This window comes from Mixophyes fleayi, chromosome 10, assembly GCF_038048845.1.
Source record: "Mixophyes fleayi isolate aMixFle1 chromosome 10, aMixFle1.hap1, whole genome shotgun sequence".
NCBI classification, from domain to species: Eukaryota; Metazoa; Chordata; class Amphibia; order Anura; family Limnodynastidae; genus Mixophyes; species Mixophyes fleayi.
Window position 1 is genome coordinate 34,832,009 of NC_134411.1, and position 16,870 is coordinate 34,848,878.

The 16,870-nt window shown below is 41.4% G+C and overlaps 1 protein-coding gene across 1 annotated transcript in view; it reads right to left on the reverse strand.

The window, feature by feature from the left end:
- The window catches only part of PTPRJ (protein tyrosine phosphatase receptor type J), a 64,661-nt gene extending 49,763 nt beyond the window's left edge, over positions 1–14,898 (reverse strand). Inside the window, exons 1-3 of the mRNA XM_075188682.1 lie at positions 14,677–14,898; positions 4,925–5,200; positions 3,566–3,820 (exon numbers count right to left, since the gene is read on the reverse strand). Coding sequence (XP_075044783.1) covers positions 3,566–3,820; positions 4,925–5,200; positions 14,677–14,866 — 721 coding nt within the window. The 5' untranslated portion in view covers positions 14,867–14,898. The remainder of the gene's footprint in view (positions 1–3,565; positions 3,821–4,924; positions 5,201–14,676) is intronic.
- Between the last annotated feature and the right edge of the window lie 1,972 nt (positions 14,899–16,870).

The following is a 16,870-nucleotide window of genomic DNA, read 5'->3' on the forward strand; positions in this document are numbered from 1 at the left end:
AACACAAAAAACACTTCTACAGCCTACAATTTCAGGGAGGGAACGGGGCGGGAAAAGGGTGTATGCCCATAGTCAACGTACAGTAAGGGTGTGCCAATCGTGAGCGCACATAGCAGTGTCTGATTCAAGCTCTGTGCATCTCTCAGGTACTTGTTTTTCACCCGTATCTCCTGCTCCAGCTATAGATCTGGTGTAAGTGCTGATTACTAGTGATGACAGCTATGTATGTATGCAAATCAGGAGCAATTATAAAAAATGTATTTTATGTACTGTAGACATTCAAAACATCCTAATAAATGTATTTAATTGTAATTTTTATTTTTTTATTGAATGTTTGTCATTAATAACTATATTATTAACAGGTGACGTTAACTGAATAGTTTTCATTTTTCTGTGCGTCCTTTAGAGAATTTATATTCCACACAGGCATTGGACGTATTTGGCAGTGTCCTGTTTAGTAGAGCAGAGCAGACCTACACCCGAATTCATCACCACACGTATCTACATATTTGCGCCTTGTTGAATTTGGGCATACGCAGAGCCGATTTACATGCATTTTAAAACAAACACACATTGCACTCAGTATGGATCCCTTTATGAATCAGGCCCCTTATGTCTGGAGGGAGGGAAGGCACGGGAAGGCATAGGTAGAGCATAATAAGGGCGTTTTCATCTACCTGTAACTCAAGTAGACCTGGAAGCAGATACGCCTGTCAGGAGACTTATCTCTTGTGGGTGCTGGAGGGCTGGTGTAACTACAGTCAAGTCCATAAATATTGGGACATCGACACAATTCTCATATTTTGGGCTCTATACACCACCACAATGGATTTGAAATTAAACAAACAAGATGTGCTTTAACTGCAGACTTTCAGCTTCAAATTGAGGGAATTTACATCCAAATCAGGTGAACAGTGTAGGAATTACAACGGTTCAAAATGTGCCTCCCACTTTTAAAGGGACCAAAAGTAATGGGACAAACTAAACAATGCTACATCAAACTTTCACTTTTTAATACTTTGTTGCAAATCCACAGCCTGAAGTCTGGAAGGCATAGACATCACCAGATGCTGGGTTTCATCCCTGGTGATGCTCTGCCAGACCTCTACTGCAAATGTCTTCAGTTCCTGCTTGTTCTTGGGGCATTTTCCCTTCAGTTTTGTCTTCATCAAGTGAATTGCAGCTCAATCGGATTCAGGTCAGGTGATTGACTTGGCCATTGCATAACATTTCACTTGTTAGCCTTAAAAAACTCTTTGGTTGCTTTTGCAGTATGCTTCGGGTCATTGTCCATCTGCATTGTGAAGCGCCGTCCAATGAGTTCTGAAGCATTTGACTGAATATGAGCAGATAATATTGCCCGAAACACTTCAGAATTCATCCTGCTGCTTTTATCAGCAGTTACATCATCAATAGATACAAGGGAACTAGTTCCATTGGCAGCCATACATGCCCACGCCATGACACTACCACCACAATGCTTCACTGATGAGGTGGTATGTTTTGGATCATGAGCAGTGCCTTTCATTCTCCATACTCTTCTCTTCCCATCACTCTGGTACAAGTTGATCTTTGTGTCATCTGTCCATAGGATGTTGTTCCAGAACTTAATGGCTTTTTTAGATGTTGTTTGGCAAACTCTAATCTGGTCTTCCTGTTTTTGTGGCTCACCAATGGTTTACATCTTGTGGTGAACCCTCTATATTCACTCTTGTGAAGTCTTCTCTTGATTGTTGACTTTGACACATATACACCTACCTCATGGAGAGTGTTCTTGATTTGGCCAACTGTTGTGAAGGGGTTTTTCTTCACCAGGGAAGAAATTCTTCTGTCATCCACCACAGTTGTTTTCCGTGGTCTTTTGGTGTTGCTGAGCTCTCCGGTGCGTTCTTTCTTTTTAAGAATGTTCCAAACAGTTGATTTGGCCACAACTAATGTTTTTAATATCTCTCTGATGGGTTTGTTTTGATTTTTCAGCCTAATGATGGCTTGCTTCACTGATAGTGACAGCTCTTTGGATCTCATATTGAGAGTCGACAGCAACAGATTCCAAATGCAAATGTCACACCTAGAATCAGCTCCAGACCTTTTACCTGCTTAATTGATGATGAAATAACAAGGGAATAGCCCACACATGTCCATGAAATAGCATTTGAGTCGATTGTCCCATTACTTTTGGTCCCTTAAAAAGTGGGAGGCACATATAGAAACCGTTGTAATTCCTACACCGTTCACCTGATTTGGATGTAAATACTCTCAAATTAAAGCTGAAAGGCTGCAGTTAAAGCACATCCTGTTAGTTTCATTTCAAATCCATTGTGGTGGTGTATAGAGCCCAAAATATGACAATTGTGTCGATGTCCCAATATTTATGGACTTGATTGTATACGCAATGATAATGATGCTAATAAGCTGCACCAGCTAGTCGCTTCTAATTGGCTGATTGTGTATTGACCTTTCCAGCCATAGTACTTAAATCATTGGAGTCTACTTACATTACATAATTGACATTTCTATTGCAAAGAAGATGTCCATTGGATTTTAAAGGGGAGAACAACAAATGTTTCATCTAATTTGTATTTTGTGTTTGTATGCAATTACATTTTATGTGGCACATGAGAATCTCACATTTATTAATAACACTATCCAGCCGCTATTCCCCCTTATGCCCTTTTAATTTGTGGAGTTCTTGACTAGTTTGATGGGCTCTCCTTTTACCAGCAGTAGAACTAATAGACCGGATACTGGTCTCTTTTGTGTGGTAATAACCTCTAGTGGGAGAAGGACTTGTGAAATCACTACAGCGACGTCACATGATTTGCTGTTCAAATGCAGAAGCGCTTTCTGACTCAACCCAGCTCAGGTATCAAATCTGATCACTAAAGGTCATTTGAAATCAACTAGGACTTTTTTTAAATAATAATAAAAATCATGTTGTCTTTTGTTTCCATTAGACTCTTAGAAATGTTGGCATAATTTTACCATCTAATAGAGAAGTATTAGGTCAGATATAGAAGAAGTAAAGTTGTTAACCTTGCACATATCACTTGCCACCTATTGCCCCTGCCTTCTAATGTCCATTTTGTCCTCCAGGAACAAGGAAAGTTTGGCCTGACAGTTTGTGTTGTTCCCTGTGTGTATTGTGAGCTGTAGTCATCCTTGAACATTGTTTTCCTCTCAGGAAAAGTCTAGAAATGGAAAACTCAATCTGAAGGAACTACTATAAATAGAAAAGCACCATGAAGAGGAAAAGTAACACTCTATATAACTCATTCTCAACTGCTGTCTAGAAATGTATCTGCTAACAGCCTTATGTGTCATGTGACAGTGGTTGTCATGGTAATCACATGACACTGTGCAGAATTCTAAACCATTAACAGCAGACTGAAAAAACAAACCAGGGAAAAATGGCAAATGGCAAGTCTTCTTATATCCGGACAGTTTTATGTTAAAAAAAAAAGCAAATTTCTTCATGGGATTGCTGCTTTAAAATACAATAAATAAATAAATACATTTTAAAAATGTTCTCCACCCCCTGCAGTCACATGGCCCTGATCATACTCACATGTTGCCTCTGTCACTGGAGCGGATGTCTGGCTACAGTTACTGCTAAGTGTCTGTACAGTGACTCTATATTCTCTGCCAGGTAGTAATCCTGTGATATTCACTTGTGTAGAATTAGTTTGCTTTGTGATATTTATGTCTCCTGTTAGACTGACTGTATAATAATCCACTTTTCCTGCTGGTGCCGTCCATGTGACTCCAAGAAAATCAGACAACTTATAATTGTTCAGTGTGATGGAGCCAGCTAGTCCGGGAACTAACAGGGAATACAATCAGAATGTTAGATATTCACACAGGAATTCCATAGCAATGTGTTTAGTATTTATATATGTAGCACCTCTGCAGTCACCACCATTTTATTCATCAGTAACCTATATCTACAATGGGTCTGATTCATTAAGGAAAGTAAGGCAAAAAAATGGGTAAGTTTTCTCTTGGAAAAAACTATGTTACAGTTTGAGGGGTGCAAATTAGTTTATTATTTTGCATATAAGGAAAATATTGGCTGTTTTTTCATGTAGGACACAAATACTTGATAGATTTATTGTTACACGGACATTTGAAGTTGATCTAGAACATGCCCTACCCCACTTATAAATCTGCCCCCACATTTTAAATTTACCTCCTCCTCCAATGCAACATGGTTTTGCCAAGCTGAAAAGTTAGTCATTTTTTTTGCTTTACTTTCTTTAATGAATCAGGCCCAATATGTCATGTACCCTCTTCCAGTAATTAGATCACAAGTTACAGTTTTATTTCATGACATAAACATTCTGCGGGATTGAAGCATTACTATAAATCACTATCACTTGGCTAAAGACATTAGAATTAAGCAGCACTTACCATAAAATGGCAGAAAGTTCTTTTAGTTGCACTTTATTCTTATACTTTTATTTAAGTTATGACTATAATACATATATGGCCCAATTCATACAAGAGCTGCATAATACTGTCATTCATGACCCCTAAAAATGCAGAGGTACAATACATTCTCACTTGTAAAAAATCAGCTATTTACCAGCCCCATATTGTAGTACATCCTTACAGATATACATATAAATGTGTTTTCCCCTAAAAATTGAGCCTAGATGGTACAAAAGTTTCCCACTGAAAGTAATGTCTGTGCACGGTCATCGCCATTTCACAAGAAGTGGGAAAATCAGGTTGTTTTGCACAATCCAAAATGGCTCCATGGACACACATTATATAAAATATGTTGTGCTGATTCACTTTTACACTCTGGCGCATCACCCTGCATGTCTGGCCAGCTACTCTCATCATACATCACAAGAGAAGAACTTTGTTTTGTCAATGTTCTGCTGCTTTCCTGCCTTTCTCTTCATGCTCAGTCTGTACTCACCTGTGCAGGTAGTTACTGATACAGGGTCTGATTCAGTGACATTATCAGCAGCTCTTGTATATACCATGAATGTATATGTCTCTCCTGGTATCAGATCCATTATTGTAGCTGATTCATTTATCACTAATGTATTATTTATCATTGTAGCTGGTGATGTGACATTAGTCTGGACTCTGTAGGTGTAAGTACTCTGATACTCATCAGGTCTACTCCAGAACAGAGAAACAGAGACCATGGAAGATGTATTGTTCATTAGTGATTTCACTGGCATCGGTTCTATTATGAGAAAAATAAAAAAACAAAATCAGTAAACACAAAGGTTACAGTAATGGTATATATACCTCTAATATTACAATAATGCAGCACTGTTACAACAGTGTCATCCTCCATTATTATCACCCACCCATTTCCCATTTGAAGATTTTCCATAGTGTGTGTGTGTGTGTATGTGTATATAATATCCTCTTTTCTCTTTCATCCAATCTGGGGGACACTGCTTACCATGGGGACGTTCTAAAGCAGCCCCCTAAGGGTGGGACCGCTCTGAAAGCCCAGCTTGTAGAGCACTACGAGCGAAATACATTAAATTGATAGAATTTGGTAAATGTGTGGACAGAAGACCAGGTGGCTGCCCTGCAAAGCTGGTCTGCAGAAGCCCCAATTCTTGCTGCCCACGACGCCCCTACCGATTTGGTGGAATGGGTCGTAAGTCTCTCTGGCACAGGAAGGTTAGCTCTTATGTAAGCCTGCTTAATAGTTGCCGTAATCCATCTTGCAATGGACTGTTTAGAGGCTGGCCAGCCTCTTTTGTTAGAATCATAGAGAACAAACAGGGAATCGGTTTGTCTAATTTAAGATGTTCTTTTGACATAAATACGGAGAGCCCTAACCACATCTAACTTTTCCATAGACTGAGAAGTAAATGAAAAAACCGGAACTACAATTTCCTGGTTCAAATGGAAGGAGGACACTACTTTTGGAACAAAAGAGGGGAGTGTTCTCAAAACCTCTCTGTCCTCGTGTAAAACCAGATATGGTTCCCGGCAAGACAGAGCTCCCAATTCCGACACCCTACGTGCCGATGCAATTGCCAAAAGAAAGACAACCTTCCAGGTCAAACACCTAAAATCTGCCTCAAGTAAGGGCTCAAAAGAAGGCCCTTTGAGCATGTCCAGTACCAAGTTAAGATCCCATGGTGCTGTAGGCGGAACATAGGGAGGTTGAATATGTAAGACTCCCTGAAGAAAAGTCCTGATATCTGGCAAATCCGCTAATTTCAGTTGAAAAAAGACTGAAAGTACTGATACCTGAACCTTTAGGGAACCTAAACGAAGCCCTGCTTCCAGCCCATCCTGAAGAAAGGCCAATAAGCGAGGGACACGAAATGAAGACGTGTGACATGTCCTATTTTCACACCATCTGATATAGGCTCGCCAAATCCGATGATAGATGCGAGCTGAAACTGGCTTTCGAGCTCGCATCATAGTGTTCACTACACTGGAGGAAAAACCCCTAGCCCTCCAGAAGCTGGCTTCAACAGCCATGCCGTTAAACTGAGCTGGGGTAAATTCTGGTGACTGAAGGGACCTTGAAGAAGAAGGTCGCCTCGTGACGGAAGAAGAAATCCTTGCCCTACCGCCATTGAGATTATGTCCGCATACCACACTCGGCGTGGCCATGAGGGAGCTATTAGAATTACCGGCAGACCGCCTTGCCTTACTCGTCTGAGCACGCGAGGAAGCATGGGAATCGGAGGAAACGGATATCCCAACCGGAATTCCCATGACATGGTCATTACGTCCACTGCCACCGCTAAGGGGTCTCTTGCCCTTGCGCAAAACCTGTGAACTTTTTTGTTGTGTCTGGAGGCCATGAGATCTATATTCGGAAGACCCCACCTCTGAACTACAGACTGAAATACTTCCGGATGGAGTGACCGCTCCCCCGGCATCATTTGATTTCGACTTAGGTAGTCGGCTTTCCAATTCTTTATTCCCGGAATGAATACTGCCGAGATTGCTGGAACATACTGTTCTGCCCAAGCAAAAATCTGAGCTGCAATTTTCATTGCGGCTGCACTCCTGGTTCCTCACTGCCTGTTGACATATGCCACAGCCGTGGCATTGTCGGACTGAACTCTGACTGGGTGGCCCCGAAGGAGGGTCTGTGCCCCCCGAAGAGCTAAAAGAATTGCCTTCAACTCCAACACATTTATTGATAAGGCTGATTCCTGAACCGACCAAAGTCCCTGGAGCCAGAGGTGCAGGATTACCACCCCCCAACCTCTCAGGCTGGCGTCTGTTGTGGCTATGATCCTGTTGTGAGCATGGAGCGAAAGACCTGCCCTCTGACAGATGAACCTGAATCAGCCACCACTGGAGCGATTCTCTCGCCCCCAGAGACAGCGAGATCCTCTGGAGATCCAAGCGTAGGTGGGATCCTAACCATTTCTGTAACAGATCCCACTGGAAGCATCAAGAATAAGCCCGACCGAAAGAGATCGTTTCGAAGGAGGCCATCATCTTCCCAAGCAGCTGCATGCACAAATGAATGGAGGGCTTGGGAGAGGACAAGACCCGAGTTGTCATAGCCTGGATTGAACTGATCTTCTCCGTAGGCAGGAACACCTTCTGCCGACTGGTATCCATGATGAGCCCCAGGAAGACCATGCGTTGACAAGGAACCATCTGGGATTTCTTTAAGTTTATCAGCCACACATGGCTCTCGAGGACCGCTATGGTGAGTGATAAGTGCTGACGTAAGCAAATCTCTGAGGAGGATTTCATGAGTAGATCGTCTAAATAAGGGACTACCTGAACTCCCTCTAGGTGAAGACACGCTGCCATCACCGACATGATCTTCGTGAAGACCCTTGGAGCTGTGGAGCGGCCGAAAGGAAGAGCCCCAGAACTGATAGTGGGAGTTCCCTACTGTGAACCTCAGGAGCGACTGATGCAAATAACTTTTTGCGAAAGAAGAGAAGCGACACAGGCCTGCATTGGCTGTCTTCTTTGGGGGTCTCGGGGCAGCGAGGTTACAAAGAAGCGCTGTGGTATCGGCCCCATCAGATCTATCATGTACCCTCTTGAAATAATGCCCCGAATCCAAGGGTCTTGGGATGACGCTGCCCACTGTTCCTGAAAAAGAGACAGACGTACCCCCCCCCCCCCCCCAGTGCCACCTCATGGAGAATAGAGTGGCAGTCAGGACGCAGGCTTCTCCTGAGTCTTGGAGGCCTGGCGCCTAACTGCAAACGAGGACCTGCCTCTGGCAGACGAGCCTCGTGAATTCGGATGTCTACCCTTAAACGACTGTCCCTTGGGCAAGGAAGTGCCCCGAAAGGACTGACGAAAGGAGCTAAACCTTGGGGTTCGGCTTCTACCGGAGAAAACCGGCAAAGAGGTGCACTTGCCCCCCGTTGCCTGGGAAATCATGTTATCTAATTCCGGGCCAAACAGACCTGCTGCAGAAAAAGGAATGGATTCCATAGATTTCTTCGACTCAGAATCCCCTTCCCAGGATTTCAGCCATAACGTTCTTCTTGCTGAAACAGACGCAGCCTGAATAGAGGAGGACACAGACGCTGTGCTCTGAGCCGCCTCCTTTAAATATAATGCTAGGGTAATCAATTCTGGGTCCTGTAAGGACTGTGCCAGTTGCTCTGCCCATGCTTCCATGGCTTTGGCAACCCAAGCTGAAGCAAACGTGGGTCTAAAGGAAGAACCCGCTGCTACAAATATAGATTTTAACTGGGATTCCACTCTGTGGTCAGTGGTATCTTGCAGAGTTGCTGAGCCCGGGGCTGGAAGGAGAGTGTGTTGGGCCAAACGGGCTACAGGAGTATCTACTTTCGGAATTTCCTCCCAGCGAGCCACGCAACCTCCTCCTGTAACGGATACAGGGAAGAGAACCTCTTTGGAACAGAAAACTTTTTATCAGGCTGTTTCCAGGCTCCCTCAGCAATATCTCTGAGTTCTACAGAAGGGGGAAAACGAATAACCTTCCTCTTGGCCTTCTTAAAGAGAATTCTGTCTCTAGGACTAGGATCCTCCATTTGTGGGAGGTCCAACACTTGCCTCACCGCTAAAACCAAATCATCAATAAACTGATATTTAGTGATTTCTTCCTGTTCCAAGGATGGAACCTGGTCAGAATCCAAATTTGATTCTCTTTCCTCTTCTGAAAATCCCTCTGAATCAGAAAGGACCATGAGAGGATTAGCGGATCTAAGCCGCTTTCTTTTAGCTGGGGGCAGGTTTGGGGATTCCAGTAACTGGTTAAGTTTGTCTAAACCCTTTATAAATGCTGAGGACCATGCAGGTTCTGTGGGTACAGGTGGCTGGTCCGTAAGCAAAGAGGAAGGTCCTGCTATAGCTGTTTCAGAAGAAACCGTGGCAGCAGGGAGCCCCAGAGGTGTAATAGCATTATTTGTCACAGAGGCTGCCACACTAGACAACAATTGAGTAGATTGGGAGATCATCTGTGCTAAAGAGGAAACCGACTGTGTCAGGGAAGCTACCCAGGCCGGTTCCTCCGTCCGTGGGGCTGGAAGGAGCTGGGTTTGCGCAGAGGGGACCTCTCCTTTACAGACGGAGCAGAGCGCCAACGGGTCTTTCTGCCCATTTGGTAATTTAACTTTACATCTGGAACATGTAAAATATTTTGCCATAGGGCCTTTTCCCTTTTCTGACATTGTAAAAAGGAAAAGCACACCAAACACATTAAGCTAAGAGATATTTTGAGAGAGACAGAGTATACGACAAGTAACAGACTAATGTGTAATAAAAGCTGTACTTGTATGTGTGTAACAGATTAAAAGGTATATGTGCAAGTAAGAAGATTTTAACAATCCTACTAGCTTTCCTCCTGTAACCACATTAACAGTCTGTAAAGGGTTAAAGAAAGGTTTTGGTGCTTAGCCAAAAGGGCCACTCAGGCCCCTTGGAGATAAGTTCCTTCCCGGGCTTCTTTTTGGCGCCAGAGGACCGGACTGTACCATCTGTGCTGAGAGCAGGGGAGCTCTTGTGATAGTTCCCCCTCTGCAGCTTTCTGTCTTTTTTTTTTTTTTTTAAAAGAAACTTATCGATGTATTTGGCAGAGTTATGGAGGCCTCTTGAAGAGGTCTCCTGCAGCGTTAATACCCCGATGCCCCCTCCTATTCACCTGAGGGGGGATCTTGGTATGGCCCCCGACTCTCCTCCTTTCTCTCCGTGTACCTCCGCGGTCCGCTTATGAATTTATGGCCGCCGGCAAGGTGATACAATAAGCGGCACTCTATGCCTAACGGCAGCGCCGGTTATCGTTGGAGCCTTCCAAGAGTGGCAGCGGTCCGGGGGACCGCTTGTCACTCTGTACTGTGACCGCTAATGCACAGTCACCGCTGCCCAGCTTCTGTGAGTGTGTTCTCTATATATAGAACACACTCCCAGCTCTGCCCTAAATTAACTATACTGTAAAATTAAAGAAAATGTTAAAGTTATTATAAAAATAAATGAAATAAATGACTAGCTATTTCTAATAAGCCCAACTCCTTTGGGCACCTAGAAAAAACTGAGGAGGAAGAGGCGGGGGATTGTAGAGGGGAGGGGTCTGTCAGCAGTGCTAAAGATTAACTAGCTAGGTGCCAACTCCCGTGCTCCCCTCCACAACCCATGGTAAGCAGTGTCCCCCAGACTGGATAAAAGAGAAAAAAAAAATAATAATATATATATATATATATATATATATATATATATATATATATATATATATATATATATATATATATATATATATATATATACATACACACACACATATATATTTATATACACATGTATGCATTATATATATATATATATATATTCTGGAGCGATCTTCCTTGTTCTAGCAGATTGTTCGTATGATTTAAAGATTTATGAGGTCACTGAAATTCCTCCAGGACGGGGACTGGTATCATATTTCCTATATATTCTGTCTTCTTGTCAAGAGGCCAATTCACTGCTAATCCATAATCCGTCTTCAAATAGTACCTCACCATTACTTCTCTTTCCCATATACCTAAACTTGGAGGACTTCTGGAGATCTAAGCACTTGTTCAGAAATCAGCGGTGTGGTGGGTCTACTCACAGCTCATGTGATTAGCAATCTATACCAGAGATGGGCAACAGGCGGACCACTGAGCCTTCCCATGCGACCCCAGCTTCTTCCTGCTTTATTACTTGTTGGTCATTTTCTCTGCTTTATGCCCAACAGCTCTTATTCTCTCATTTATTCCACACTGAGCTTCACCAATGGTCCCAGCTGAGGCTGACTGATGTTTTAGGGAATTTAGAAGGGTGAGAGTCATTGTAGGGTATGTGGTGTTTTCCTAACTAAATACTAGGATATTGTGGTAACTTATTACGGAGATTAAAATTAATGAGGTTAGAGGACCTTGAGGTGTATCAGGTTGCCCATCAGTGATCTATACCATTATTTGTCTATTCTTCTATTATCCCACTTATTGCTTCCTTTCAAATTGTAAACTCTAAGAATCAGCAACGTCACACCTTTCCATCATGTTATGTTCCTTGCACTATGGTAGGTAACACCCTCATCTTGGTGGTAGGTAGATAGAGAGGTGTATGTAGACAAGGTGTAACATTTCTTCCGGCACCCCCACATAAGTCTTCACCTTGACGTCTGGGGTAGAGGTCAGGATGAGACGGGCAGGGATCTTCCTGGGTCTAACACAAGAAATCACAGCACGACCACAGATCTGATGCAACAGCCACTTAGCAGGTTTATTTAAATATGTAGTTATTACTGGCTGCCAATGTTTTATAATACAATCTACTTTGTGCCAGATAAGTTATTTTGGGAAATAATGCAATAAAAAGATAAATTATATATTCAATAAGTTAAGCAGTCAGCTATTGCAAATACTTAAATACATTAAACATTTCAAATAGTTAGTAAATGAAACACTGTGATTAATAAATATCTTATGCAATAGATTACAGTAACAAAGGTGTAATATTAAAACTAGAATGCTCACGCTATATATAATAGGTTCTGCTATCTTTGACCAAAGTACTTTGTATACACAGATGTACTTCTAAGGAAATACTGACTTCTGTAGCAGCAAAACAATGACAATGACAGAATAGAACAAACTGCATCGACAGAATTGAGCTAGGCTGGCAAATGAAACTTCAAATAATTATGGAGATACCCAAATTCACTCCACCTCATGTAATACAAACACACAGGAATGTAGAGAGTAATACTTGTGTACGAGCCCATAGTGTTCTATGTTTTATGTACCAATGGACCTTGGGGTTCCAGTTCATATAATGACGTCACTTACAGCATAAAAAGAAGCTGACCTCTCACTCAGCTGTTGTAACGATTTTACCTTTCCTCGTTCCAGTGCTTTATCCTCCATGCCGCACTTCCGGGTAGCGGATCACATGACTCGACTGTCAGGGTGTTTTTTTTTAATCTGTCTCTATATAATCTCTGCACTGACACTTGCTCAGTGTCAGTGCAACTTGGTTGCTGTGCGTCGGACTCCCTTTTACTGCTCTTTGTGTGGCGATTTCTGCTGGATCCTCTGTTTACCATTTCTACCTCTCTGACTACGTGCTGCTGGATCTACCTGTGTACCGAACTTGGCTTGTCTGACGATCCTTTATCTGATATCCCGTGTACCAGATCCTAGCCTGTTTGACTGTTCGCTGGCTGATATCAAGTGTACCAGACCCATATCTGCAGACCTTTAGTGCTGATTACTGTGTGTTCCTGCCTTCTCTCAAAGTAGCGGTCTCAGCTCTTCCAGGAATTCTCAGTCTTCTTCTTTGGGCCTTGTGTTACATCCTAAAGCGGTCCAGAGGACGGCGACCTGCGGGTTCCTGGCAACAAAGTCCATCCTGTCTTTTGCGGCAGTTCTTAGTGAATACCGGTGAATCCGTTAGACTCAGCGCCTCTAGTCTGCTAGTGCTAATTGGGATTGACACAGGTACCCTCAAAGTTGTAACAGCCGCACACCTCTGGCTTAATAATGCACTTCGAGTGAACCCTCTGGTATGTTGGGTTTCTATATATCACTAAATATATCTATGCACTAAAGACTCTAGTAATGGAAAATCAATTGACAAGAACTCAGTCCAATTTGTTTACATTCAGACACCTACTTATTTACATTGCTCACCATAAACTCTGCTTAGATGGTGAAAAATGTTGTACTATTTACCCCGAACCTCGTAAAATAAAATACAGATAACGAGAATGTAATAGCTTATAACTGTGGATAAACAATGACACTTTACTGTGTGAATGACAATTATCACAATACTCAGAAGCACTATGATTAGGATATCTGGTCATCAGAACACCCCGTAACAATGGATGGGTCCAGTATAATTTGATAACAGTGGCCTTTGGTTATTATGCCATGTTTTCCTTATTATACTTTCTATGCTAAACTTTAAGAGGTATCTCTACTAACACAAGTGTGGGGTCCACATATCTCCCTCACTCTTTGCAACCGACATATTAAAACCGGTTTACTTACAATATCCTCTGCTCACTGATCTCACATACACTGTATATTTGATAACAGTTTCTATATAATGGCCATAAAGTAACTTGCGATGCTGCGCGTACATCATTAAATAGTTTTGCTTATGAGAGTAGACAGAATCAGTTTTCCTTTGACACAAAATGTAGGAACTGTAATTCCTGTGCCCCTGATCCTTGATCCCCTATCAACTGCTCTGAGATGACGTTGTCTCACATCTCACTCTTTCTGGGGTTTTCCAGACAGACAAGAAAAAAAGAGCTGAACACATCTCTGAACATAGTTTCACTGCTCGTCCTGCTAACATTGCATATACTGATAGCGCCTACAATGGGCCCTTGAGATCTAGAACTGGACCATGGAGCAATGGAAAAAGGTGACTGGCTGCGTGTGCGTAGTTTACCTGTGGAAGAAATGGCAATGGCACCAGGATGCACTATGGAAAGAAGACAAGCCGGCGGAGGCAGTGTGATGCTCTGGGCAATGTTCTGCTAGGAAACCTTGGGTCCTGGCATTCATGTGGATGTTACTTTGACACATATCACCTACCTAATCATTGTTGCAGACCAAGTACACCCTTCATGGCAGCGGTATTCCCTTATAGAAGTGTATGTATTGAGAGTCTGAATCTTCTGCATATTCAGCTATATTCTTATTGTGCTACTTTGGATTCTGGTTATTCTGTTACCTATGATTATTCCACTACTCCTGTGATATTGCTGCTTTGATCAGATCTTGGATTACACACTGTTCACAATTGTATTTGATGTGTTCCACTCTCCAGCCTCAGGGCTCCTCTATTTTCCATTACCTGTCTGTCTGTCTGTGTGTGTATGTTAGGGAATTTAGACTGTAAGCTTCAATGTGGCAGGGACTGATGTGAGTGAGTTCTCTGCGGAATTAGTAGCGCTATATAAATAAATGGTGATGATTGCTGCTCTGATCAGATCTTGGACTACACACTGTTCACAATTGTATTTGCTGTGCTCCACTCTCCAGCCTCAAGGCTCCTCTATTTTTTCACGTGCGTGTTTGAGAGTAAATAAACTGAATCATCTTACCTACATCTGCCTCTTCACCGATTGTTACAACATACAATTAATTATAACAGTGATAAAATTATGAAATGACATATTGAAAATCTCATTTGAGCTCCGGCATAATAATAAGAAAATTATCAATTACAGCTGACAAAATTGGTAATACTCACTTGTGTATAGAGATGCACTCACAGGTAAACTCTGATACCCCCAGACTCCGACTGTGACCACACTAATGGTGTAACTAGTCCCTGACGTCAGGCTCTGAAGGGTGACATTTGTTGTGTTACTTGATACAGTCCAAGTGCTTGAAGATGAATTCCCATAAGTTATATTATATGACTTTGTCACATTGGTCATGTTGACTGGCTCTCCCCAAGATAATGTGATGTTGTTTGTGCCAACTGTATTAAAGGTTATGTTGCCTGGTTGTGACGAATCTGTTAAACACAATAATAAAAAAATAAAAAAATGATACAAGGAGACAAATAATCACAAATGTTTACAAGAAACGGCCGCAAACACTGTTGTGTTAAATGTACAAATTAGTACAAACATTTATCCAAACCAATGTATTTCATTATGTTTGTACATTCTGTTTTCTTATGGTAAAAGAATCTTTATTTTTTAAAAATTTTGTAATTGTTACAAAATGTGTGCCAGTCCATTTATTTAGCTATTATGTAATGAGTTAGCTCTTCTGCGTATAGAGATATCAAAGACTGTATGAGTAGTGTATTTTATTTATGAAGGACTTATAGGACTGTTCATACAACAGTGCAAATGTATCTTTTTTGTTTTTTCAACTGTGAGGTCTCTGATTAGTTTGATTGGCTTCCCCTCTTACTAGCACTAGAACTAACAGACCCGAATACAGGTCTCTCCTGTGAGGGACATCATTGGAGGTTTACCTTAGTGAAGGGAAGCCCAGGGTGCTCTTTGGGAGATCAGTCTCAAGTCACCCTTACTAGCGCTGACTGATTCACTATAATTCTGACTGCAGGGACTGAAAGGTCAACTACTGTTAGATCAAAATTATAATGAATCTACCAATGCTGCAGTAGAGGTTTAAAATAATATTTTAAATACAAACAATTTAAAAAATTATAAAACATGAAAAGTAAATGATTGTTCCAAGACCCATAAATGTTACACATCGATTATTATAGCAATACCAGGTGTACTTTATGCTGAAGGACGTTATAGTTATATAAAAGTTATGGTTATTGTACTAATGGGATTTCAAAGTGGGCAGTGTAGCTTGTATAAATATAACATTGTGGTATCTAGGAGAGCATGTAATAGTGAGGGCACTCAGTGATTGTTAAGGTTCTTTAAAACATACATTTTATTGGTATATATTAAAAAATATATTACTGGATCCCATATTTTGAAGCCTGAATACTACTAATAGCAAAATATTTAAAAGAAAATGAAAATAAATAAAGCGTGTAAAGTAACAAATAAATTTAAAAATGGCAAAACATTTGCCATACCTCGCTGTGTTAAGTCAGTTTGTTCACTGATATATGTATAAATTCTTGTTATTATAGCATTAATTATAGCTGCGGATTTTATTATATAAGTTAACAGAGATCCGTATTGTTGATCCCGGATACTCCAATACAAAGGTCTAATAGCCTACACTGAATCTTTCAGGATATACAGAGGATCATATTAACACGGGATCACTTAATATAAGTGTAGCTTATAAACATTGTTGTTCTGATATATGATATTTATTATAGAGTAGAGGAGTATCACCCGTTCCCTCTGTTTGAAATCTCATTTATACATTATAATTGCAGCAAGTTAGCGAAACGCGTGTCGGCGTTCACCTCACTGTGTGAAATTACTTATATACCTATATGCTGCAATTATAATGTATAAATGAGATTTCAAACAGAGGGAATGGGTGATACTCTCAGCTTAATGTGGGCTATCCGTTAGAGCAAGAGACTTTGGGGATCTGAATTATCTAAACTCCAGGGAGAAAATCAGTCTGTGTCCGTGCTCCAGATATATTAAATGGTGTACTGATTGCAGATCATTGTTAACGGGTGATACTTTCAGTCTAACGCAGGCTATCCATTATAATAAGAGACCTGGGGGATCTTAACCATTTAGACTCCAGGGAGATAATCAGCCTATATCTATGCTCCATATATATGAAATGGTGTACTGATTACAGACTATTATTGGAAACATAAATAGGATTACAACGGGTATTCTACATATTTAGAGATAGAGGTGTATTAGAGGGGGACTATTTTATAAACAAGTGACATTCTCCCTGAATCAACGTATAGCTCTCAAATAAACACTATAATAAATATCATATATCAGAACAACAATGTTTATAAG